Source organism: Microtus ochrogaster, chromosome 21 (assembly GCF_000317375.1).
Source record: "Microtus ochrogaster isolate Prairie Vole_2 chromosome 21, MicOch1.0, whole genome shotgun sequence".
Lineage (NCBI taxonomy): Eukaryota > Metazoa > Chordata > Mammalia > Rodentia > Cricetidae > Microtus > Microtus ochrogaster.
The window spans coordinates 39,565,186-39,591,079 of record NC_022022.1 but is presented as its reverse complement, the minus strand read 5'-3'; the positions used below and the strand labels follow the sequence as shown (position 1 = coordinate 39,591,079).

The 25,894-nt window shown below is 44.4% G+C and overlaps 1 protein-coding gene across 1 annotated transcript in view; it reads left to right on the top strand.

Moving 5' to 3' along the window:
* Positions 1-2,485: 2,485 nt before the first annotated feature.
* The window catches only part of Wdr63 (WD repeat domain 63), a 43,715-nt gene continuing 20,306 nt past the window's right edge, over positions 2,486-25,894 (top strand). The window contains exons 1-15 of the mRNA XM_005357401.3: positions 2,486-2,615; positions 6,596-6,682; positions 7,063-7,101; positions 11,051-11,232; positions 12,129-12,233; positions 13,789-13,938; positions 15,568-15,767; positions 16,738-16,854; positions 17,170-17,360; positions 18,147-18,271; positions 18,581-18,670; positions 20,325-20,411; positions 21,389-21,517; positions 23,566-23,639; positions 25,581-25,794. Coding sequence (XP_005357458.1) covers positions 6,610-6,682; positions 7,063-7,101; positions 11,051-11,232; positions 12,129-12,233; positions 13,789-13,938; positions 15,568-15,767; positions 16,738-16,854; positions 17,170-17,360; positions 18,147-18,271; positions 18,581-18,670; positions 20,325-20,411; positions 21,389-21,517; positions 23,566-23,639; positions 25,581-25,794 — 1,776 coding nt within the window. The 5' untranslated portion in view covers positions 2,486-2,615; positions 6,596-6,609. The remainder of the gene's footprint in view (positions 2,616-6,595; positions 6,683-7,062; positions 7,102-11,050; positions 11,233-12,128; positions 12,234-13,788; positions 13,939-15,567; positions 15,768-16,737; positions 16,855-17,169; positions 17,361-18,146; positions 18,272-18,580; positions 18,671-20,324; positions 20,412-21,388; positions 21,518-23,565; positions 23,640-25,580; positions 25,795-25,894) is intronic.

The window sequence follows — 25,894 nt, the reverse complement described above, 5'->3', positions numbered from 1 at the left end:
ACACATACACACAGACACATACACATACACCACACACAGACACATACACATACACACAGACACAGACACATACACACAGACACATACACATACACCACACACAGACACATACACACATACACCACACACTCACACACACACATACACACATACACCACACACACACCTGCACACACAGGAACTTGCATACATGGGTGTTTATATATACACACACCACATTAGAATTGGTACTTTCCATCAATGGATATTAAATTTGCTGCACAAAATCTGACAAGGTAGAGATAAAGTTGATTTTTAAGCCTTGCCCCCAGGACAGGTATCTGCATCTGATTTTCTCATTTTTGAAGCTGAGAGTTCATTGAGGATGTTCTACTGTTCCCTCTGCCATAGACGAAGTAAGACAGCTCCCCAAGAACTTAGAAGTGATGCCACAAGGGCAGAGTTCAAACACGGAGACCCCTTTCCTTCTCACCTGTCCTCTCTCCTAAGGACACTGAAGCAAGTGACAGTACAAGGATGCTATTCACAGCCTCCATTCTGAGCTCTTCAAAAAACAAAATAGAAAAAAACTATCTTAGCTCTAACGTGTCAGATTTCCTACGGCAAACTCACTTTGAAATTTCTCTAAGCGTCCTTATTTTTCTGATGTAACTTCTTCACTCACTACATCTTCACTTAACTGACAAAACAAAAACGAATTTTGAATATCTTCGAGTTTGCAGCAAGTTTAATCCACGTCCCCTGAGAGTGCACAGGCGCTCACTAGTCACCCCGCCCTCTCTTCTGGCCACTCCCACTGGTCACCCTGCCCTCTCTTCTGGCCACTCCCACTGGTCACCCCGCCCTCTCTTCTGGCCACTCCCACTGAAGAACGGATTATGTTCTTCATGGATCTGCAGCTTGAGAAATCACTACTCACTTCCCTTTTCTCTTTTACTTTCTTGGTATTGTGACTCTTGACTCATTCACTGGGGTGTGTCTAAAGCAAAGATGACAGCAGGACCTGTGTCTCAATCAAATCACAAGGTTACAATCCTCTTTAAATCCAGTTATTGGATTGTGGCGAAATTTTTTAAAGGAAAATAAACCATTTTAAGAAATTTTTTGAAAAGCCTTTGCTAATATCTCTTGCATTTATTTTCTAGAATAAGCAATTATATATTTACATATACTGCATGAATGTGTACATAATGTAAGACATGAGTGCATCAGAAGCTGTGTTGGGTATTACATCCACTTAAAAGAAAGAGATATTACCCCAGCCTTAACGTCAAGAAGTGCCTTAGCTGCACTTTGTGATGCTCAAACGGAAGAACAGGAAAGAGTGACCGATTCTCTCTGTGCTGTGTGGCTTTGCAGAGGAGATGGCATCTGAGCTCAATCTGAAAGGTGAAGGACCTCACAAAGCAGTGAAGATGCAGAAAGGCACTCAGGCTGAGACAGGAATAGAAGCAATGCCACCGTGTCCTGAGGAAAAGGCTTCCACGGAGGAGCCACGGGGACAAGCTATCGCCTGAAGCAGGATGGCAGAGCTGCCTAACACCAAGGGACGAGCATGTCATAGCTGCCTGGTGGGGGTTTTTTTCATTCAATTTTGTGTCTATTTTAGTCAATGGTGACTTTACACATTTTTAAATTGACACAAATATGAATACATTGTGAAGCAGAATGTCAAGTTCTCAGAAACAGTTAATCTCTGTGTGAATGGGTCATCTTACCCAGTGCCCACTTGGAGACTGGACAGCTTCGAGTCGCCCGTTATCAGGTCCCATCTCCCCATACCAGCACTGGGATGCACCCGCTGGGGTCTCGGACCTGAACTTGGGTCCTCACACTTACATGGCGAGCGTGCCTCCCTTCAGTCCACGGCCTAGCCTTTACCCCCTAGCCTTCGTGCCCCTTGGTTCCGAGAGGTGGATCAAAAGTGCTGGGTTGCACTGTGAGATGCAGGAAATGGGGTAAGACGGTATCCGGCACCCGCCAGTCATCTTTTAAGTCATGCTCAGAATTTTGTACAACTTTTTGTACACCACATGGGGCTGTGCGAAAAGTGCTGCCAGCCTTGGGTCCCTGATTCCGAACACTACATGGCAGCTTAGAAGATAAACTAGAGGGGAAAGATGAGTCGTGCCCGGCACTGCTGTTACCAGCGAGGTGACAGATGAGGCCATCCGAAATAAGGAAAAGGCAAAAGCATCTTAGAGGAGATGTATCTTCAGACACACATTCAGGGAGGAGAAATGGTAAGACTTAGTAACAATCGGAAGCACTGCCGCGAAAAGACCGAAATCGCTGGCGCTTTCCTGGCTGGCGGGAAAACTGCCGGCTTTTCTGGGGTTACGCTAGGTGACGTCACAACATGACAACCAATTACAAGCCTGCTTTGACAAAAACGGTTGGGGGCCGATACCGTATTGGTGTCGGGGGTTTTGTCAATCTCCATCTTAGCAACGGACGCGTCCTAGCAACACCCGCCAGCCGCTGTTGCTGGAAGTTTGAGATTTATTTTTCCGGAGCGAGAAGCGTCAAGCCCCGGTCTCCAACCCTTATAGAGAAGCTTTTCTCCCGGGTACTGACTACCAAGAGGCTATCTTCTTTTACCTTTAGTGATCCAGGTAAGGCGGTTCAGAATGGGCAAGGGTAAACTAAATATCTCATTACCATTTCAAGGGCGATCGGAAACCTCCCTCTATGTGCTAGGCACCTGGAAGTCTACGAAATAAGCAAAGACTTTTTTCACTACTTTCAAAGGGCTTCCAGCCCAATCCAGAGACAAAAAAAGCTACGAGAGAGCAGTTAACAGCGATTTAAGAATGCTGGGAACAGAGAGAAGATACTGTCTTGTTCTAGCCCTTGCATTGCCTGGCACGCAGTAGGAGCTCAATAATTTATTCATAAATGAATATGAGAATGACGTGGTCCTGGTTGCTCATCTACACCGTAGAAGATTAACGTGGGCTGAAGCAGATCACTGGGGCTTAGGAGAAGGCTAACCAGGAAGTCAAAGAGAGATGATGAATTCTTTGAAAGAGGTTCTTGTTTCATTTCCCCAGGGATCGCTGTATCTAGGACATAATTGCTGCTTAGTGCGGCCTCTCAGCCCTCGTAGTCCAGTGTGCTGAACGCTGAGTGAGTCCACAGCCACCCCTCAGGAAGTGTATTTGGGACCTGTGTCAGCTTCTCTCAGCATCGCTAGAATATGTCACATCAAGACTGATTCAGGCTCAAGGAGAAAGCAGACCACCAGTGCAGGATAATCTTCAGATACAAGCTTCCAGAGTTGGCAAAATCCTTCTAAAATGCAAAATCCACTCTTTGGAAGTAGAAGGGGCTTGGGAAATGCATTTCAAGGGATGTCAGTCTTATACTTAGGGAAGTAACTTGACCATTTTATTCATATGTAAAAAGCATATTCATTGTATAGAAATATGCAATGAATGGTCATGGTGGTAGTACTAGCAGTATTAATGTGTGTGTACATGTGACCACACGCCTGTGCAATTGCCCACGCTGTCGCTGTATGAAGTAGGGTGGTGTTTACAAATGTTGTTGAGTATTTTAAGCCGAATGGAACTGGAATAGAAAATGGAGAGAAATATACTGATGAGAAATCTTCCAAAAGAGAATGATGTCTACGTTTTGAATCTATGATTCTGGCGAATGGTGTGGATAACACCTCATCTGAAAAACTGAAAGAGCATTTATTGCAGAATATCTACAAAAAGTAGAGCTTTGGGCCGGTGGAATGGCTCAGTAAATAAAGGTGCCTGCCACAAAGCCTGGTGACCTGAGTTTGCTACCAAGGCCCCACTTGCTGCATGGGGAGAACTAGCTCCAGCAAGTTGTCCTCTGTCCTACACACACACACACACACACACACACACACACACACACACACACGTGTAATTTAAATTTGTTTAAGTATAAAGTTCAGGGCTGAGGAGACAACTTTGCCGGCTAAACTGTGAGCACCTGAATTTGATCACTAAAAACTAGGTTAAAAACAAACAAACAGCAAGCAAGGTGAAAGGGTTGGCGAGACGAGAGATGGCTCAGTGGTTAAGATCCCTTGATCCTCCTGCTGAGGATCCAGAACCACATGGTAGCTCACAGTCATCTGCAACTCCAGTGCCAAGGGATCTGATGCCTTCTTCCGAACTTCACCAGCCCAGACACGCAAGTACAACACACACACACACAATAAAATAAATAGTAGTTCTAATAGTAAGTCTAAAACTTTTTCATCGAGGTGTGGTAACACACACTTGTAATCTCAGCACTTCTGACGCAGACACGGGAAGATTCCTCAAGCTTGGCGGTCAACCCGTTTAGCCTGCTGGGTGACCCTGTCTCAAGAAACGGTGATGATAGGTAGATAGTGCCTAAGGCACGACATTCTAAGTTTTCCTGTGCCACACAAACATGCCCCTTCACACACACACCGATGGGGAGTACAGGAGGGAGAAGAGAGGAAGAGAAAGGAATAGACATTTCTTTAAAATTCAGAATCATAAAATACTGATCAAAGCACAAATTGTGCCTTTATTGATGAAGACCATGGCTTTAAATAGTTCTGTTTGTGTGCAAGCTAGCGTCATCTGAAAGGAGGGAACCAAAATTGAGAAAATTCCTCAATAAGTTCTGGCTGTAGGGCATTTCCATAATTAGTGATTGGTGTGGAGGGCCCAGCCCACTGTGGGTGGCGCCATCCCTGGGCTGGCGGTCCTGGGCTCTGAAAGAAAACTGCTGATTAAGCCATGGAGAACAAGCCAGTAAGCTTTATCCCTCTGAGCCTCTGCAACAGCCCCAGGTTTCTGCCCTATTTGAATTCCTACCCTGAGTTCCTACAACACAGAGTGTAAACCAAATAAACTCTCCCCCCCCCCAACTTGTTTTTGGTTGTGGTGTTTCATCACAGCAATAGAAACCCTAACTAAGATATATTTGTAATGAAACACAGAAATCAGAGGGATGTTGTGGTGTGGAGACTGTGTGCTCACCCTCTCTATGTCCCTCGTCAGTGACTTGACCCCTTCATCCTTCATAAAATAAGGACGAAAAATGACAGTAATAATAACACGTAACTAAGATTAAGGTCACAGAAAAGCTGAGGCAGAAGTATCTTAAACACAAAGCCGGTGTGAGTAGGCAAATAGGGAAATCCTGTCTCAAAAAAAAATTTCATTTAATTTAAAATGCACATGAAATGCTTCAAACTGGCTGGGCAGTGGTGGCGTACACTTTTAATCCCAGCACTCAGGAGGCAGAGGCAGGTGGATCTCTGTGAGTATGAGGCCAGCATGGTTTACAAGAGCTAGTTCCAGGACAGACTCCAAAGGTACAGAGAAACCCTGTCTCATAAAAACAAAAAAAGAATTAATAATAATAATAATAATAATACACACATTCAAGGCTCAACATGAAAAGTGCTTTCTATGCAAATCTGATGGCCTAAATTCAATCCCAGAACCCACATAAAGGTGACTCCACAGAGTTGTCCTCTGTCTGTCACACAAGCAGAGTGGCGCATGCCACCCTCCTTCCTCCTCTGCATCCATATATACACATACACAATAATGATAATGTTTGCAATGCATGCAAACACATGGGCGCCCACACTTTGGTCACAATTCTGTAATGAGGGGACTAGGTCAAGAACAGCAGAAGCTGATGATGTCTTAGACATCAGCTACAAGATAATGCTCAATCTGTGTTGATGCTGATTTCATAAAATAAGACAAACCTCTCTGAGGTGACAAGCTGAATAATGATTTTATTTTTATTACTTTTATTGAGCCCTCAAAGCCGCCTTCTGAGTGGATTCCATTTTCCCCAGGAAACAAAGAAATACATAGAGACTAAGATGGTCCGCAGCTTGCCAGGTCCATTCAGCTAAAAAGTAAGACTGTTTGTAAATCCCAGTGCACAGACTCCTGAAATCACCTCTTATTCTGTAGCCCAGGCTGGCTGCAGTGCAAGGCAATCCTCCTGCTTCCAACCCCCAAGAGCTCCAGTCATAGGGATGGCCACTATACCTGACTCTGAAATCACACTCTTAACCATTTAATGGGATGAGTCTATGGTGGGCATCTTGACAGGGATTTGATGCCGTGGGATGACCTTGCCCAGTGCCACATCCTGTCAAAGCACCCTGGGGCAGCACAAACAAGACCTTAACGGTTACATGTAAGACAGGAGTATGACTTAAGTTATATTCATTTACAAACTATGCACAGATGTGTGTGCTGCGGACCTGACTCACCCCATGGCTTAAAGCTCATCTGTGTAGCCGAGACACCTGTGAGGAGACAAAGACCAAGACAGCATCGAGCAACCACAGAGAAGATCCCAGGGCAGCAGGGACGGCCATGGGGCACCTCAACCAATGGCTCCATAGGAACGGGGTCTTATCAATCACATTGCTGTTGCACTAAAACCTTTAGACACAGTACACAGCTAACCCTGAGTTCCTACTGAAAATTCATTGCTGATTTAGTCTAGACCCTAAGCCTAGAAAATATTATGTTCACTAAATAAGAATGCTTCATACCTGAAAGTATAAGCAAGTACTTAATAATGCTATCTCTCATTGTAGCCTATATCAGAACCATGGCACCAAAAGCGCAGAAGAGCCCCAACGACCAGAAAAAGGGCAAAAAGAAGGCCAAACAACCATTACTAGGTAGGATCGTCTTTTTGTTTATGGGATTTTTTTACTGGGTTATTTCTTGCTGTGTGTGTCATTTTGTATTATTGCATGTTGTTGTGTACTATGGAGTATATACTCTTGATTTATCTATCAAGTAAAATGAGATACTTTTGCTCTTATAAAGTCAGACAGACATTGAATGGTGCTTAGCCTTTCCCCCACATATGAATGAAATGCGACCGACCACACATGTGTTACTAAAAAGAAGACAGTTTCCTGCTTCTCCTGTAACCAGTCGGGTGGTAGTTGAATTCTTCAGTATATATTTTTATTTATGGTTTGTGTTTGATGTGGCATAGCAAGGGGAGATCACCTGATTCAAACTGTAAACTCGATATCCCATTGCCTTTCAGTTGCCGAAGAAGAGGAGCCAATGAACATGGAGAGCATGGGTGAGCAGAAGCAGCACTGGGGATTCGCTATTTAGAGGCTCACGACGAAGCCCAGATGTGCCCCAAACTTGGAGTCTGCTAGGGTTGCACCCCCACACCCCAGAATTTTTAAAATAAACAACAGCAATGAAAATAGAAAGCAGAAATTAAGTGGAGAAATAGGTTTGGTCAAAACAGTCCTTTAAAAAAAGAAATGTTTGAGACTACGAAGGGGTAGTCAGATGATTGTGGGTAAAGCACACTCCAGGCGAACCTGACAACCTCAGTTGATCCCAGAACCCCAGTAAAAGTGAAAGGAGAGGCTGGAGAGATGGCTCAGTGATTAGGAGCACAGACTGCTCTTCCAGAGACCTGGATTTGACTCCCAACACCTATATGGTAGCTCACAAATGACTATAAATCCAGTTCCAGGGTACCTAGTGCCCTCTTTTGGCCTCCAAGGGTACTACATGCACATGGTGCACAGCATGATGTATTCATATAAAATAAGAATAAATAGTCTTTTGTTTCCTTTTCATTTGTTTACTTTATTTATTTAAATCCACACCATAGTTTCCCCTCCCTCCTCCCCTCCTATTCCCAGCTTCCGTTCAGAAAGGAGCAGGCCTCCCATGGGTATCAACATAGTATGGCATATCAAGTTGCTGTAAGAAGGAGCAATGCCCCTTGTATTAAGACCCGGCAAGGCAATCCAGCATGAGGGATAGGGTCCCAAGAGCCAGCCGAAGCATTATGGACAGCCCCTGTTCCCATCGCTAGGAGTCCCACAAGTAGAATAAGCTACACAAAAAGTTACACAACTATCACACATGGAGAGAGCCTGGTTGGTCCTATGCAGGCTCCTTGGTTATGGGTTCAGACTCTGTGAGTTCCTATGAGCCCGGGTTAGTTGTTTCTTGTGGCTCCTCCAATCCTTCCTCCCACTCTTCAGCAGGATCCCCTGAGCTCAGTCTAATGTTTGGCCGTGGGTCTCTGCATCTGTTTCCATCAGCTACTGGATGACGGCTCTCTGATGATAATTGTGGTAGTCACCAATCTGATCACAGGAGATGGCCAGTTCAGGCCATCTATTGATAAAAATCTTAGCTAGGGTCATCCTTGTAAATTCTTGGAGGCTTCCCTTGCATCAGCTGTCTACCTGGCCCCAAAATGCCCCCCTCTCCAGTCATCACTTTCACCCACCCCACATCCTGATTCCTCATGTTCACATCCCCACCAAACCCAGTTGCCCTTCTCAGGGAGATCGGTGCATCCCCACTTGAACCTTCCTTGCTACCTAGCCTTTCTGGCTCTCTAGATTATAGCATGGTTATCCATTACTTTGCAGCTAATATCTATTTATGAATGAGTACATATGATGTTTGTCTTTCTCAGTCTGGGTTACCTCACTTGGGATGATTTTTTTTTTCTAGTTCTATCCATTTGCCTTCAAGTTTCCTGACATCATTGTTTTTAATAGTTGAGTAATACTCCGTTGTGCAGAAGTACCACATTTTACTTATCCATTCTTTGGTTGAGAAGCATCTAGGTTGTCTCCAGGTTCTGGCTATTACAAGTAAAGCTACTATAAACATAGCTGAGCAGTCATCAAAAGTCTCCAAACCAAAAAAGCCCAGGACCAGATGGTTTCAGCTCAGAATTCTACAAGATTTTCAAAGAAGAGCCAATGCCAATACTTCTCAAATTGTTCCACACAATAGAAACAGAAGGAACATTGCCAAACTCTTTTTGTGAGGCTACAATTACCCTGATACCCAAACCACAGAAAGACATCACTAAGAAAGAGAATTACAGACCAATCTCACGCATGAACATTGATGCAAAAATACTAAATATGCACTGCTGTGCACTCACACCCTACATGTGCATCCTGCACTGCTGTGCACTCACACCCCACATGTGCATCCTGCACTGCTGTGCACTCACACCCTACATGTGCATCCTGCACTGCTGCATGCCCGCCCACACCCACACTTGTGCATCATACACATACCTGGTATAATTTCTAACCTATCATCAGAGTACTAAAAGATCTTCTGTCTGAAAGTTATCACTTCTATACTGTGCTCAAAGACAGTATTCGTCTGCTGCCAGTTCATTGTTGCTGAACTCATGGCCAGCAGTCCGGTAGCTGATACCTGTGTGAAGCTCTATCCTCCTCTGCTCCCAGACCTTCCTTGGTCTCTCGGGAACAAACAGCATCCCACTTAACAGGTAGGCTCAAGTGAGTGCCTCTTACTGCTGATCTCACAGCCCAGTGCTGCTGCCTCAGGTCCTGATGCTGTCCTCTGTGCTTGCCTTGAAGCCTAATAGCATCTGCTCTTGTTAAATTTGCTCTGTTGGGTGGCAGAATCCTCGGGCCTTGCTCTATCCCGTCGGTTATGCTGGGCCATGAAGGCACATTCGATCAGCTGCCTCTGTTCACAGTAACCATCGATTGTTTACCCCAGCTACAAATAGCCTATAATGTTTCCTAGCTACTACACGAAGAAACGTTAAATCCTATTTTTATATTGCCTTTAAAATGTCTGGCTACTGGCTGGAGAGATGGTTCAGTGATTAATAATACTGACTGTTTTTCCAGAGGACACAGGTTCAATTCCCAGCACTCACATGGCAGCTAACAACTGTCTGTAACTCCAAGATCTGACACTCCCATACAAACGTACATGCAGGCAAAACACCAATGTACATAAAACAAAAATAAATAAAATGTCTGGTTAGAGAAAATTGACCATTTTTGTGAAAAATACCAAGTTATGTACTGGGTGTCTAGTCAGGGTAAGAAACATAAAACACAGTCTTGAGGCAGGGGAATTACCTCAAGTTCAAAGCCAATCTGTTCTACATAGTACATTTTGGGCAGCCTGTGCTTAAACGGTGTGAGACCCTGTCCCAGGTTTTATTTTCGTTGGCATAATAAAATCACTGGGCACATAAAGCAGCATAAGGGAGAAAGGGTTCACTTGGCTCACAGTTGCAGCTTATACTCCATCTGTGAAGGGGTAGTAAAGGCAGGAGCTGCAAACAGCCACTTCCTTCACATTGAGAGTCAAGAGCTGAGAAAAACAAGCACAAGTGTCCTTGCTTGCACTCAACCGAATCTCTCCCTTCTCATACAGTTCAGGATCCTCCCTCCTTGCCGAGGGAATGGTGCCACATGCATGGACTGAAGCTGCCCACATCAGTTAACTTAGTGAAGGCCATCCCCTATAGACACGCCCATACAGCCAATCTACTGTAGACAGTCTTCCCCAGGTGATTCCAGGTTCTGTTGCATTGATAATTAAAGCTAACAATCACAGACCATCTCAAAAGGCCTTTAAAAATTAAACTGCAGTTTTAAAAAGAGAGCATGGGATTTTTTTTATTACCATTGGTTAATAAAGAAACTGCTTTGGTCTGTGACACAGAAGAATGTAGGCAGGCAGGAAAACTAAAATGAATGCAAGGAGAAAGAAGGCAGAGTCAGGCAGATGCCATGTAGCTGCCGAAGAAGAGAGATTCAAGCCAGCCTCTGAGAAAACAGACATATAAAAAATGAAGTAACACCACAGCATGTGGCCAAATATAGACTAATAGGAATGGGTTAATTTAAGATGTAAGAGTTAGTTAACAAGAAGCCTGAGCTAATAGGCCAAACAGTGTTGTAATTAATATAGTTTCTGTGTGATTATTCGGGTCTGGGCAGCCAGGAAATGGAAGGGCAGTCTCTGTTCCCACCACGCTGCCCACCTTCTGCGTGGGTGCTGCCAATGGAGCCCAGGTCCTCAGGTCTGTAAGGCAAGGGTTAGTGACAGAGTCATCTTTAAAGTCTGTGGTTCAGAATATTTACCGTGAATGTAGTTGCTTCGGATGGAAGACTGAGACGTTCAGAGTCTCACATCTGTAACCAAGAACATTCCTTGATGTTTTAAGTCGTACTTAATGTCCCACTTTGTTCTCCCAGGCCATCCAGAGATTTATCCATTAGTATTAACGACCAAGACCCAGGAAATATTCAACTGTCGAGCAGATGAAGATTTCACAGATGAGCAAACATATAAGCTCATCAAAAAAGAAGATATCTTGGCAGACTTGCTGAACCGAGCCGCAGTATCTGACTTCCACCCGGTGAAAAAAATTGTCCGGGTAAATACAGGCTTGATCTTTGCTCTCAGTCCTACCTCAAGAGCAGCCCAGAACAAGTTAGAGATGATTTCGCATTCAATTCTGGCATTCCCTTTACGTTCAGCCCCCGGAAATCCTATGTGAGAATGCTAAGTGAAAGGTTCAGTCTTACCCCGTAGCTTAAAATAGGAATCGAGCTGGGCATGGTGGCACTTGGGAAGCTGAGGCAGGAGGATCACAAGACTGAGGACAACTTGGGACATACAGCAACTTCCAGGCCACCCTGAGCTGCAAAGGAAGATCGTGTCTCAAAATTTTTTCTTATGTTGTTTTAAATTGTTAAATTTATAGTTTTGGTCCTGCTTTGCCTCCAAGCATCGAGACCACACCACCAAGCAGTGCACATAGCTCACTCTTTTTTCTAAGCCGTGTGTGCGTGCATGTGTGCATGCGTGTGTACACATGAGTGAGCATGTGTGTATGCATGTTGCATGTGTGTGTGCATGCGCATGAGTGTGCATGCATGAGTGTGCATGTGTATGCATGAGTGTGCACTGTGTGTACATGTGCATATGCATGTGTGTGCATTGTGTGCATGTGTGTGCATATGTTTGCATGTGTGTGCATGTGTGTGTGCACATGTGTTGGGCTGGGTGAGTGTACTCTGGAAGTGCAGGTGCATTGTGTGCATGTGTGAAGAAGATGGTGCTCATACATATGTTCGAACAAAACACTTAATTGAATGGTAAAAATTACATGAATCCATTTTATTTCTGAGAACATTTTAATTAAATTTGAGGATTTGGTTTAGCAGGCAGATCATCACCGTGATTACACTGCAGACTATGTCGATTTGATGTTGGCACCAGCACAAAGTGATGAGCTCTGACCCTTGCCCCCCGTTGATGTCCCCACAGGAATATCCTGGGGATGAGTTGCTGCTCGTCTACGACAAAGACTTCAAATATGGACTAAACTTTTACCTCATTGGGACCGAAGAAGGCAAGGAAAACTTTTTAAAGGTAAGAGAATCATAAGCCTTTGCAGGTCAGCTGCTGGAGGGAGCGATGCTTCTGGGTCATCCCTAGGCCCCTTGACAGAGCTCTGTACCCTGAGCTCGGCTCAGCTTCAGAATGGTGAGCTTTCTCAGTTCCTATAGAGGAACTAAGGAAAATAAATTATATCTCAGGATGGAGTTATCCCAAATAGAATACACACATATACATATATTTGTGTGTGTGTGTATATATATACACTCACATATATACACATGTATATATACATACACACATATATACGTAAATATATATGTATGTACTTATATATACAGTATGTATATACATATGTGTGTATGTGTGTATGTATCACTTGCCTCTCTTTCCTCTTATCAGATAACCCTTCATAAATCCAGGGAAACTGAGTTTTATAATTTAGCCACCAAGCTAAGCAATCTGTATTATTTGTAAAGACGTGCAATAAATTATGCTTTCTTAGCATATGGAATATCCTGTTCATCCTCCCTGCTTGGCTGGAAGCGCCACTCCAAGCCCCTCCCCCATTTCTCTCCAAACCCTGCTGCATCTCAGAAAGCCTGCCAAATGATGGACCCCTTATGGGGTGTAAAAAATTTTAATCTGGAAATTCCACCAAGGGGCTGTTTTTCCCCCACTGGCCCAGGGCAAAATGGTGGTAAAACACCCTTCTCCCCAACACCTGCTCTCCTGCAGGCTAAGACTGGCTTTCAACTAGGTAAGCTCTTTTTCCCAGGGCCCACTGCGATTTTCAGGGTGTCCCGCCAAAGGCGCCGCTGTACCAGGCCCTCGACCACCTGTTACCGGGCCAAGGACCTACCTTATCCCCTTTCTCAGAAGGCATTCTGTTCAAAGGACTGTCACACCCCCTGTTTTTTTTTTTTTTTACTCAAAGCCTACCACAGTGGATTCATTGCACTAGGCTTCGGTCCCAGCATAGACTTGCAAAATGGTCACCTGCAATTCGAAGCCAGATCCACGAACGCCCTGGGCAGCCTTTAACAAAATCTTTTTAAAAATTGGGGCTGATACCATATGTCTTAAATATCTAAAAATTTTTGCCACTGTGGGACAAGTGGCCAAAACTCCCGTTTGCCCACTGGGTGCTACGCTCCCATCCTTCCCTCAATAACCAGTGTCCCACAGCACCTGTCCTGTTGGCTAGGATCACGGCGCCTCCAGATTCCCGCCTATCTGGGAATTGTGACCCTAAAAATGCTGCCCTGACCATGCTGCTGGAAATACTGGCCCCTCCCTCACACCTCTAACCCTGCCTACCCAACTCCCTCCTACTGGGTCACATGTCCTATCCAGTGGCCAACAGCTCTCTTTCTCCTCTCCCATCCATCCTCCCGGCCCTTTGAGACAGAGGTCAAGGGCCAACTTCCTCCTCCACCACCCTTTTGCTTACTGGACTTATGAACACGTAAGTTGGCAAGGATACAGGAAGCGCTCCATGCACCCCTAGAAAAGTCAAGTTAATTGTGTGAGACACATGGACTATAAGAATGGCCAGATGTTCTAAAATGCTTCTGTTCTGCCCTAGACCCCAGAAGTGCCAGAGGAACAAGAAGAACCCAAGGAGCATGGTCCAGAAGACACGCACGTCTACAAACCGCCTGTCTCCAAGCCGTGGGTGTCTCTGGGCAGTGAGAAAGAAATTGAGGAAGAATCCGTCAAGGAATCAAAAAGGCGGGTCAGAGTCTTTGATGCTGTCCAGTCTTTACCCCCCCCCCCCGCCCCCTGTAACTAGAAGTGTTCTTTCCTGGGATAGCCTGAGCTTTGCTATATTGGAAAGTGTGGGGTTTCTTCTTTTTTCTCATAGAAGAGCTGTAAAAAGCAGCACCCGGGCCAAGATGTATGCAAGCTGCAATGGGGCTGAGAGACTTAAAAACACATAGACAGACAGACAGAGAGAGACACGGACACAGGTGGTCCTTCATACAAGAATGCCAATTCCAAAATTATTGTGCTCAGAGAAAACTTATATAGGGATCCTTAGCCACACCCAGCTCTCGGGATCTTTCAGCTGCAGGCCTCATCAGAATCCACTCCCCTGCCATTAAGGTCTCGTGCTCAGAGCAGCTGCAGGCACAGGTGTTTTGCCCAGTTCACTCCAGCAAAGGGTCTGAGGCAGGCAAAGAAAGGCAGGGGGCCAGGGATCTACAGCTCCCAAAAAAGAATGATCTTTTCCTTTGGCAGGTGTCAGGAATTAAATCTGCCCCTCCCCAAAAAAAGGATATCTTTTAAAAAAAATCTCTTGACCTCTAGTGCCCCAGAGAGTAACATTACTGGTAAAATGGGGAGGGGTCTTTGCTAATATATAATGAGTTGTATATAAGCTATAATGAGGTCACACATAGAATAGGTTCCTAATCTGATTTGACTGGTGTTCTTTTTTTTAATTTTTGTATTTGAAAGTTTCTTTTCATTTTGCATACCAACCACGTTCCCCTCTCTCCCCTCCTCATGCTCCTCCTATGCCACCCCCAGTCCATTGACTAGTGGTCTTATGAGAAGTTGATCAAGTATAGATGTAGGCAGGGATGCCACATGGAAGAGACAGAGAATTGGCCCTCAGGCCCTCCGAGCCCCCGGCTCAATCCCCATTGCTCTGAGACTGTAGAGACCTCAGGGAGAACGTATCTATGATCAAGGAAGGGTGAGGACTGCTAGCCGGGGCCAGGGGTTGAGAAAGAAGCAAGGTCGAGTTCTCCCTTGCCCCCCAACTAGAACGGCTTCAGCAGTCTAGCCTCTACGGCTAGACTAAACATAGAATAAACCCCTGTGTTTTAAGCCACCCCAGTTGTGGTCATTGATTACCGCAGCAGTAGAAAGGGAATACAGTAGTGTTCCCTCTCAGAGCAACTCTTGAAAGGAGGCTTGGGTGCAGTCAGCTTAGCGGGGTGCTGGGCAGGAAGGAAGCCCTCCGAGGGAGCAAGCTTGCCATTGTCTCTAGAAGGAAGGCTTTGTCCTGAGTTCATAAAGGAACTCGGGAGTACAAATTACACTCAGGTTGTCCCAAAGAGAAGCCATGGAGATGGACTTCCGAAGGCTCCCACCAGTCCACTACTGGTCAAGATGTAAATTCCCAGTCACTGCTTGTCTTTTGACAAGCAAGGAGGCCTCAGTCATGGTGACCATGGCTTCATTGAGGAATAGTGGCTGCAGGCTGTGGGAACCAAAGCTCAAGAGGGACAGCAAGAATCCACAGCAGTCTCTGAGTGTCTGGGTAAACCAACACTCACACCCACTTCTCTCCAGAGATTTCATTGGGTTGTTTTTTTTTGTTTTTTTTTTTTTTTGCTGCCTATGTGTGTTGCAGGTGACATACATGATTTCTAGGAAAAGAAGTCAATTTGGTGCCCCCGTGGCTTTCAGAGACCAGAATGCTTCTAGCGTCAAAGATGCCTACATTGAGTGTGCTTCCTACGTTGATAAAAATTACACACTCACACAAGCTGAGAAAGACATTGGCTTGCAAGTCATTCCTGAAGTCAAGGGCACAAGCACTCAGACAAGATGGTAGGTATGACATGGTACAGCCGTCACAAAAGTGTGTTCCATTCAGGAAGACTGAATTGTGCCCAGTAACTCTCTTTTTAAACTCTTATGGAACACGACATAAATATATGTTAAAACTATGAAGCAGTACAATGTGAAATGGTGTTAATAATCACACTGCTTGCTGGTTCTCACCTGGAATTGTGCTACTGTCTTCCTGCTGAGAGACTTTGTTTATGATAGGGTCTCACTATTTAGTCCAGGCTGGCCTGAAACTTGCTATATGTATTTTGGGCTAATCTTCCATTTTCAGCAATCCTCCTGCCTCAGCTTCCCAAATGCTGGGATTAATTACAGGCATGTGCCACCACGCCAGCTCTAAGTGACCATTTCTGCACCCCGTGTCAGACTGTCTGGCTGCATTGGCTGGATTTCTTATTTGGGCCACTATCGCTTATGAAAAAAACAAGAAACTTCCATCCAGAACGCTTCGAATAGCATCTAAAGTCTCATTTCCTTCACAGTGTGGCACACAGAAAAGCAGTGGGCCAGCAGGAAATGCTGGCGAGCTCTCATACAAAGGAGACTTGATGTACAGTGTAAAAATGATCCCTGGTGGTGTGTGCTGGGGGGCAGGGTAGAGGAAGCTGTAAATGGAACAGGCTGGCCAGGTAGGAAGTGGCTATAATTAAACCAGGCAAAATGTGGCCACTGTTAATTTAGGCAGTGGCAAGATACAGAGATGACAGGATAGAGAGATGTGTACATTTAAAACACCATCATGGAAACCAAACAGTAACACATCTTCTCCAGCTGTTGCCTGATGCCACTTTCATGGCAGCTGTCCTTGCTCCCCTGGACATAACCAGCGCTGCACGCCACATCCTCTTCCGTTTCTTATCTACCTTTTGCCCCAAGCCCGCTCTGACATTACCTATATTTGCTTCTCTCTGATCCAAGTTTTGGTATTCAACTTTCTTTTAACTATTAGGGCATTTCCTAGAAATGCGACTACACAGTATTATCCAAGGGAATTTTCAGAAGAGGAAAAAGAAAGCCTGGAACAATCCAAGTCTTTGGTCGACTTTCTCAACAACGTGTCCACAAGGTAAGAAAGTATCTATTAAAAACTTTAAACATAATATGCACCCAGTTATTTTTAATAATGGTGTCTCCAGAAGCAGCTTCCTGTGTGACACATAGGAATATGGGGACAGTTGTTAGTGGGACATGAGTGAATGAGTCTCAGTGACTCCTGCCCTTCATGGGACTTATGCTGTGCAGCTTTGGGTTATGAGCAAGAATAGTCCTCACGGGCACACATGCCTCCTCAACCATCCTCATGTCTGTGATGACAGTTCCAATGTCATTGATACTAAAATCCAGCATGTCGGCTGCTGCTTTTTTTTTTTAAATAAAACAGTGTTGAAATAGCCCTTCAGCAAAATGAAATCATGAACACATTTATCAATGACTGGAAGAACCTTGCAGAGGAAGAAAGCACCTTTGGGGACAAGAGCGACACCCACCTTAAAGAGTACCAGTCCTTTACAGACCTTCACAGCACCATGGAGAAAATGATTACCTGTGTCTCGTGGCACCCGACCATCTATGGTAAGGAAAAGTCTTATTTTAGTATCTAAGACTGAAGATGAGATTGACTTCAGCTAAACATATAAGGCTTGCTAAGTGCCAGGGCCCTGCCAAGCAAGCATTTCCCACACACACTTGGGGAAAAGACTTGTTCAGGCCACACAGCTGCAGGGACAGTGAACGAAGAGTCTGCCTTTGCCTGGGGCCTGCCAGGCTCCCGTGCTGAATGTGCTACCCTAACCCTCTGGGCAGACAGACACCTTTAAAGAGCTCAATAGCTCAAGGAAAGCATTCGGTGTGTTCAAGTGTAGCCATGGGAAAAAATTAAGTCTCTGCTCACTTTCTCCCTTCCTGCCCTCCTCGCTGATATTTTTTTCTGATTAAAAATACTTCTTGAAGGCTGGAGAGATGGCTCAGTGGTCAAGAGCACAAGCTGCTCTTTGAGGAGACCAGCGTTCATTCCCAGCACCCACACCAGGTGGCTCACTGACACCTGTAACTCCAGCTCTGGGAGATCTGATGCCTCCTACTGGTCCCCAGTGCACCTTCACTCATACATGCATGCTACACAGAGACAGACACGTAGTCACACAAGTAAAGACAAAATCATATTTTTATTACCAAGTCTTCCAAAAAAGCCGGCTCTGCTGTCTGCACATCTCAGTTTGCACCAGCTAGGCTTTCAGTGCTAAGGGACATGCAGCTCATGTCCACAACATCAAATCTACCACTACAACAAGCATGGAGTGTGGGGGTCTCTGTGCATGGGGACTGCTGACTGCTTGCTACTTGTGTTTGGTTCAACAGGACTCATAGTCGTGTCGGTGGCTGTGCGCCTCTCCTACGAAGAGAGAGTCCACTTTTCGGGTAAACTACTGCTACAGCCATCCCTGATTCTTTTCTGGAGTTTCTCTGACCCCATACACCCTCAGGTAACAGATGGACAGCACACCAAAAGCTTAACTTTCTCAAATGCCACATTCTCAAGTCTTTAGAAAAATTTAAACTGCAAATTATTTCATGATCTCCTAATGTTGTAAATCACAGGAAATAGGTTTCTTTCTTCACAGATTGCAATCTCATAGGTGGAACCAACGTCCATGATAAAATTCAACAAAAGTGCCTCTGAGAGCTAGTTCAAATGTGCATTATTTATAGACAGCTACAAAATTAGAATTCTCCCCATCTCAATATTATGTAATAGATTTTCTTGTTCTTTTTGATGCATGGATTGACTTTAGTTGATGCTGGAGAGCCCTGATGACATCTTCTGCTTTGAGTTCTGTCCGAGTGACCCTAACATCATCGCTGGAGGCTGTATAAATGGGCAGGTAGTTAGGAATTGTCTTCAGGTGTTTACTGACGCTGTAAGAAGTTTTGATTGGGGTAACTTTAGAACTCAAGGGTGCAGTAGGGCACAGGGAAGACATGTTGGCCATACGGCAACCACTGTGCTATGACTTGAGTGGAAAGAGAGGTCAGTCGTGGGATTGGCACTTAAGATACACATGGGAGCTGGGTGGTGGTGGCGCACGCCTTTATTCCCAGCACTTGGGAGGCAGAGACAGGTGGATCTCTGTGAGTTCGAGGCCAGCCTTGACTATAAGAGCTAGTTCCAGGACAGGCACCAAAGCCACAGAGAAACCCTGTCTCAAAAAAAAAAAAAGATACACATAAGAACTCAGTTAGATCTATCCTTTTTTTCACTTATACAGCGCAGATCCACTTGGCTAGGCATTGACCTCTCAAGATGTGCCTTTTGACATCAATTAGCAATCACGAAAATGCCTCAAAGACATGCCCACAGGTCGTGCTGACTTAGGTAATGCCCCCCTCTTCCCAGGTGACTCTAGTTTCAATAAAAACTAACCAATGCAATAAGCTACAAGCATTGCTGCCTCTTAGGAAAGAAACCATTGCTTGAATTTACTACGTTTCCTTCATTTTTCTTCTAAGACATATACTTCATACCACATTGAGATTCTACCCTCCAATGCTGTATTAGGGAAGCCAAACACAAACTTTAAAGCCTTTCTATGGTCTAAGCTTCAAGCTATTTCAATCAGTGAGTCTGACAATTAGAAACTTCACTTAGTGCACAGGATGTAGCTGGAGAGGGTTGCCCAGAGACTGCAAAGCCCTGAATTGGATCCCCCAGAGAATGGGGGCACACACCTGCACTCCCAGCACTTGGGAGGCAGAGGCAGGAGGATCCAGAGTTGAAGGTCATCCTTGGCTACATAGATAGTTCAAGGTCAGTCTGGGCTATATGAGACCCAAGCCCATTAATAAAATAAAGAGGCATCTGTTCTTTCTGCGTGTGGCTGAGACAATTCTTTAGATTCACACATCAGCAGCTTCCAGTACATTTCTCCAGAACAGCAGGAAAATCAGAAAAGCAAACACCTCCCTGGTGTTTCTTCAACAGCTGCTGAGATTGTAGTAATGACCCATCCCCTAAACCAAGAAAGTCTGAAGTGCCTTTGATCTGTGACAAAAATGGTATGATTTTGTTTTAGAATGTTGTAGAAAGGGGCACAATGTAATAGAACCACTCTTGTTTCTCCAACATTGGCAGTCTGTGACCATCTTGTGTACTGACACGCTGGCTAGTCATTGACCACTGCCCTGACCTGGCGTTGTATATTCTACTTTGTTCTTGTTTTTAAAAGAAGGACCATCCAAGTAACACACAAATTCTGAGGTAGCAGTTAGAGGCAAGTAAGATAATTTGTCTGCCTCTCAGTATCTCTCAGTATCTGCTGGATACTCTCTATCACTCTCTCAGTATCTGCTGGAGAGAGGAAAACTCTCAGTATCTACTCTAGAAGTCGCAAGTTACATAGGCCTCAAGGTAGATCTGAGTATGCCCTAAGGTGATTGATTTTTCTCAGGCTCCATACCAATCGCTTCCTACAAAGCAGTCTTTCAAACCCAGTCCTCTGTGTCCTGAAAGTGCTGCGCTCACCTTTCTCTCTGTTTTAGGTCGTCCTCTGGGATATCACAGCGCACGCGGACCGCATAGAAAACATCAAGACTGGTGGCAGCAGAAGTAAAAAGGCCACTCTCAAGGTTGGCTGTTTCTAGCTTCCTTCTCACAGGGATGCTCCTCTCCGTTCCAGAGTTCCGCAAAACACACACAACAGGGTCGCCAATCTTTGTAAAGACTCCGTACAAGAAACATGGCAATATTTTTTTCCATTCTTTACATCTGTCTGTAGGCATTTTCTGAATCGCTTTTTATGGAGGCGGTCACTAAAAACATAATAAAACAAGGTTCTTTGACCAGCGCTGGGTTTTATGGGGTTTTGCTGCTATATTTTTGTTAAAGAAAATGAAGGAAGCAAATAATTTGCCTAAAGTGATTTTCCTGAAGGAGCCTAGGATGGAAGGACAGAAAGTCTGGGTACCCAGGTGCTGTCTCACAGGCTCTGAGCTTGCACGTGCCACCTCGCCTCTCCAAGGGCCAGGTCACATGGTAAGAGGAAAGGGTGACATTGGATAAAAGTGCCGTCCCCAAGCCTGGTGAACTGAGTTCCATCCCTGAGACCCACATGGTGGAAGCAGAGATCTGACTTCCACACTTAAGCACACCCACACACATTTATGAAATATATTAATGTCGATTTTAAATTAAAAAAAAATGTTCCATGAGGCTGTGGACTCCATCAGGAGTACTGGAAAAAGCGATCCACCTCCATGTCAGTACTTAGACTCCGTATCACACCTCCCTCCAATCCCAGTTCTCCAGCCTTGGGAGCCATAGGGCTCTCCCTGAGGAATGGTAGGAGGTATGCATCCCTGTGCCCATGGAAACACTCATTCAAGAATAGATTGGGTCCATAATCCTTGTGAAGTTTAGAGACTGGACTCCATTGAAAGGGAAAGTTGGTAAGTCTGTTACTAAATTTGTGGTATACTGAAACACTAATTTGTTTTTACCTAAACTGATACCACTCTGGGTTTTTCCATTTTAACTGCAATTGCTGGTGAAGTGGAGTTCACCCATCTCCTCTCTGAAATCTAATATTCTTTTAACATTTCTCTAGCCTATGTTTCTCCTTGAACCAGACAGCAATAAAGAAGCGATGTACATCAGACACTGTGCGGTGTCTTCAATAGAAAACGGACATAGGAAAGTAATCACAGATATACACTGGCTGCCAGACTCATTTGAGGTGGGTGTTGATGGCTGTGCGGGTGCTGGGAATCAAACCTTGATCCTCTAGAAGAGCAGCCAGTCCCCTTAACCACCAAGCCCAAATTCTGTTATATTTGTGTTGTTGTTGTTTTGATACAGTGTCTCATGTATCCCAGGCCGGCTTTGAACTTATTATGCAGTCAAGGATGGCTTTGAATTCTGACTCCCCTGTCTCCACCTCCCAAGTGTTGGGCTTACAAATGTGTGCACCATGCCCCGTGTATGTGGTGCCGCTGGAGGTCAGACCAGGGTTCTGAGCACACTTGGCAAGCACTGTACCAACTGAGCTAGCCACAGTCCCTGCCTAGTTTATAAAATATGTTTGTTCAAGCTTCTGAAGTAGTATTGCAGTTTCAGGGGTTTGTTCTAGCTTCCTTTATGTTACTGCAACGCAATGCTTTTACTAAACCTCTTAGAAGAAGGAAGGGTTTACTTGGCTTACACTTCCAGGTCCCTCCTTGAGGGAAGTCGAGGCAGGGACTTAACACAGAAACCTTGAAGGAATCCTACTTGACAGCTCTACCATGCTTAGCCAGCTTTCTTGGGGTTTTTTTTTTTGTTGTTGTTGTTGTTTGGTTTGTTTGTTTTCCAGACAGGATTTCTGTGTGTAGCCTTGGCTGTCCTGGAACTTGCTCTGTAGACCAGGCCAGCCTCAAACTCACAGAGATCTGCCTGCCTCTATCTCCCAAGGGCTGAGATTAAAGACGTTCATGACCATGGAATTATACAGCCCAGAATCACCTGCTCAGGGATGGTTCTGCCCACAGTGGTTTGGACCCTCAGGCACCAAGGAATAAGATGATTTTCCACAGATACGCCATATGCATGTCAGTTGGATCTAGGCAATTCCTCAACCAAGGCTTCCTTTTCAGTTGACCCTAGGCTGTGTTGAGTTGACAAAGATAATAATATAAGATCCTACAGTCATGAATCTCTGAGACCATCAGGGTGGCCTCAGTAGAGATCCAATGAAAGTTGGCATTTCACACACAACCAGAAAGGGTTGGGAGCTGAGGGTGGGTCAGCCTGGTCTGCGGTTACCTGGCTGGCAGGATGCCTGCATGCCTGGTCGCAGCATCTCCCCCTCACCCAACCCTGCTAAAGCCCCTTTGCTGTCTACTATTTTACATGTGAACCCTATCAAGACAGCCATTTTTCCGTATACATTTGAGAGAGCCAACCTCACAAGTTACTCCCGAACGTGTTAATCTTAACAAGTAGTTAGTGTGGACTTTGGACCTTCTAAGAGCGTGAGTAGATCCTGGAGATCCTCTGTGTGCTTGCGGGGCTGTGTAGTAATTTGACAGGGGACGCCATTTGTTTCCTTTTATCTTCTAGACTCTGTTCTTTTATGTTAGGGGGGACAGGGTCTTTCTATGTAGCCCTGGCTATTCTGGACCTCTCTATGTGGACGAGGAATTAAAGTCACCTGTCACTATGCCCAGTCACCGTCAGTTCCCTCCTTGAGACTTATCCCCTTTTCTATGGCTCTTACCTGTTTAATAGTCTCATGAAACTGTTTGGCTTAGTTAACAGTCGATAGTGGAAAAGGGAAAGAGCCTGAATTGCTAAAACTAGTGAACCATTAAACAATGTGTATCATCTACATTTTATAAAACATTTAAAATACTTTGAACATGCAGTTAAAATTCACACTGTGAATTGGAGAATCTGAGAATCAACCCTTAATTAAAACTGTGTAAAAATATTTCTGTGAACAAGAAGTGGATAAGAATTCAAAGTACAGTTGTATTTTATCTTAAAACTCAGATTTCAAATGTCTATGGTAGTGTTAATGATATCTTTTAAAAGAAGAAAAACTTTTTAAAAGAGGAAAAGAGCTATGAGAAAAATCATTTCTAGCTACTCAGAATTTGCTTTTTTAATAATAGTCGTTATGCTTTTGGAACAACATACATGTAAACTTGGTGAAATACTGATGGCTAAGGAAACCAGAGACAGCCTTAGAGGGAATTTATTATTGTTAGTTTACCGAATTTTCTTTTCTTCACACGTTTTAAATAGATTAACAGAATGGGCTCTGTCTTTGAAAATCGAAGTGGGATAAACTGTCAGCTGGTCACGTGCTCAGCGGATTGGTAAGTTTCATTTCAAACATTTCCCAAACCCTTTGCAAGTTAGGCTCTTTTGCTTCGATGTTCTAAAACCCATCTTTTTCTTCACTCATTCCATAATCGTTACTACAGCAATAACCTAACATGACTGAAGGAGAATTGTATAGTGTTGCTGGCATTTAAAACAAATGAACTTTGACCTGGAGCAATGTGGTGTGTGCCTTTAGTCTCAGCGCTCAGGAGGCTCCATAAGACCAGGATCTTAGATTGTGAAGCCAAGTCATCTACAAAGCAAGTTCTGAGCCAAAAGAGAACAAAAGAGCTTTTTATGGGGATAAATTTGAAAACAATAAGAAAACGGGAGCCAGCAAGAAGGCTCAGCTGGTAAAAGCCCTTGGCAGTCCCGGGAGCCAGGGTGGAGGAGAGCGCCAACCGTCAGCTGTTGTCCTCTGGGTGCCACACATGCCCATGGCATGCCAGTGTCTGTGCTCAGACACATCGTGCACACAACAGTAGTAATAATGGTAATAATAATAACCGTAATAGAAAACATAGTTAACTACACTTTCTCATTGGTATTCGTGCATAGCAGTATCTGCTTCTTCATACACCGTATTTGTCAATCTATGGTATATGCTGTTTACATTCAGTTCATCTCACATGGGACAGGAAGGCTTCCTAACAGTAGAAAAGTGTTGTTATAATTTGACAGACATGTCAGAGGCTATTCATTTAGATAAAATTGCATCGGCCCATTTATAGAATTAAGAATTCGTAACAACATGGAAAATTTAATACTTATCTAGATAAGTAATAATGCTTATCTAGCCTCTAGATACCAGAAAAAAAATACTATTAAAAACAGCTTTGTAGCTCATAATCAAAGCACTCAAAAGACTGGAGCCTGAGAATTATTAATTAAGTCCAGCCAGAGCTATATGGTAAGGTCCTATTTAAAAAAAAAAAAATCTTTGAATCTCAGTGTGGTGGCACACACCTTTAACCCCAGCACTTGGGAAGCAGAGGTAAGTAGATCTCTGTGAGTTTGAGGCCAGCCTGTGTGTATAGTGAGTTCCGGGACAACCAGAATTATGTAGTGAGACCCTGACTCAAAAATCAAAAAAACAAAAACAAAAAATCTTTGGTCCAGACAAAAAATAATGACATGGTATTTATGATAGGGAAGCTAGAAGGAGCAGAAACTGTGGGGTTCAACTGAAGGCACTGGAGACTTTAATAACCACCATTAAAATTATGTTTTTGATAGATGAGCTAGATGAGCTAATTATATATGAGTTGTGTCTTAATAAAGCTCTTATATTCCTTTTCAAAGTCATCAGTTTCCAAATTGAATTCTCCTGTCTTACCATCGAGACAAAGAAAATCAAACACCTATACGCACGGTATGATTTTGTAAATCATGGAGCGTGGTGCTGGGGGGATGATGCAGTGCTCTGACTGCTCCTGCAGAGGTCAGGCCCAGTTCCCAGCACCCACATGAGAAAACTCAGCACCTCCTGGAACTCCAGCTCCAGGAAACCAAGGCTCTGTTTGACCTCCATGCACACCACATTCACACGCACGAAGTCACGTGCAGCCACACACAAACGTATTAGTTAAAAATCAGAGGTTAAGAGCACTGATTGCTCTTCCAGAGGTCCTGAGTTCAATTCCCAGCAACCACATGGTGGCTCACAACCATCTGTAATGAGATCTGGTGCCCTCTTCTGGCATACAAACATACATGGAAGGAATGTTGTATACATAATAAATAAATAAATCTTTAAAAAACAAATCAAATCTTTTTGGAAATTAAACACAGAATGGCCTCATTTCATAAAAGCTTAGTTTCAGAAACACTAGGAAGTTGCCATGTTAACATGTAGCCACCGTGATGTCTAGACATTGTGCCTCTTGCTTGTTCTTAATTAAATAATAATACTAATCACAGGAGCTTTCTTTTAGCACAATATGTTTTTGGGATATTAGACCCCTAAAACCTACAAGCACAGCCGCAACGAACGCCGCAGCCACAACAACCGCCACAGCCACAACCAACAACAACACAAACTCCCAACAACCAGTAGCAGAGAAAAAGAAAGAAGAAACCATTGAAATTCCCTTTGATGTGCCGTCAACTTTCTTGCACCTGGATCTGTCCTGGAAACCCCTGTCTAGAGTAAGCAACGTGGGCGTGGCTCTATCCTACACCCCACACATTCTGCCTACAACAACGTGGGCGTGGCTCTATCCTACACCCCACACATTCTGCCTACAAC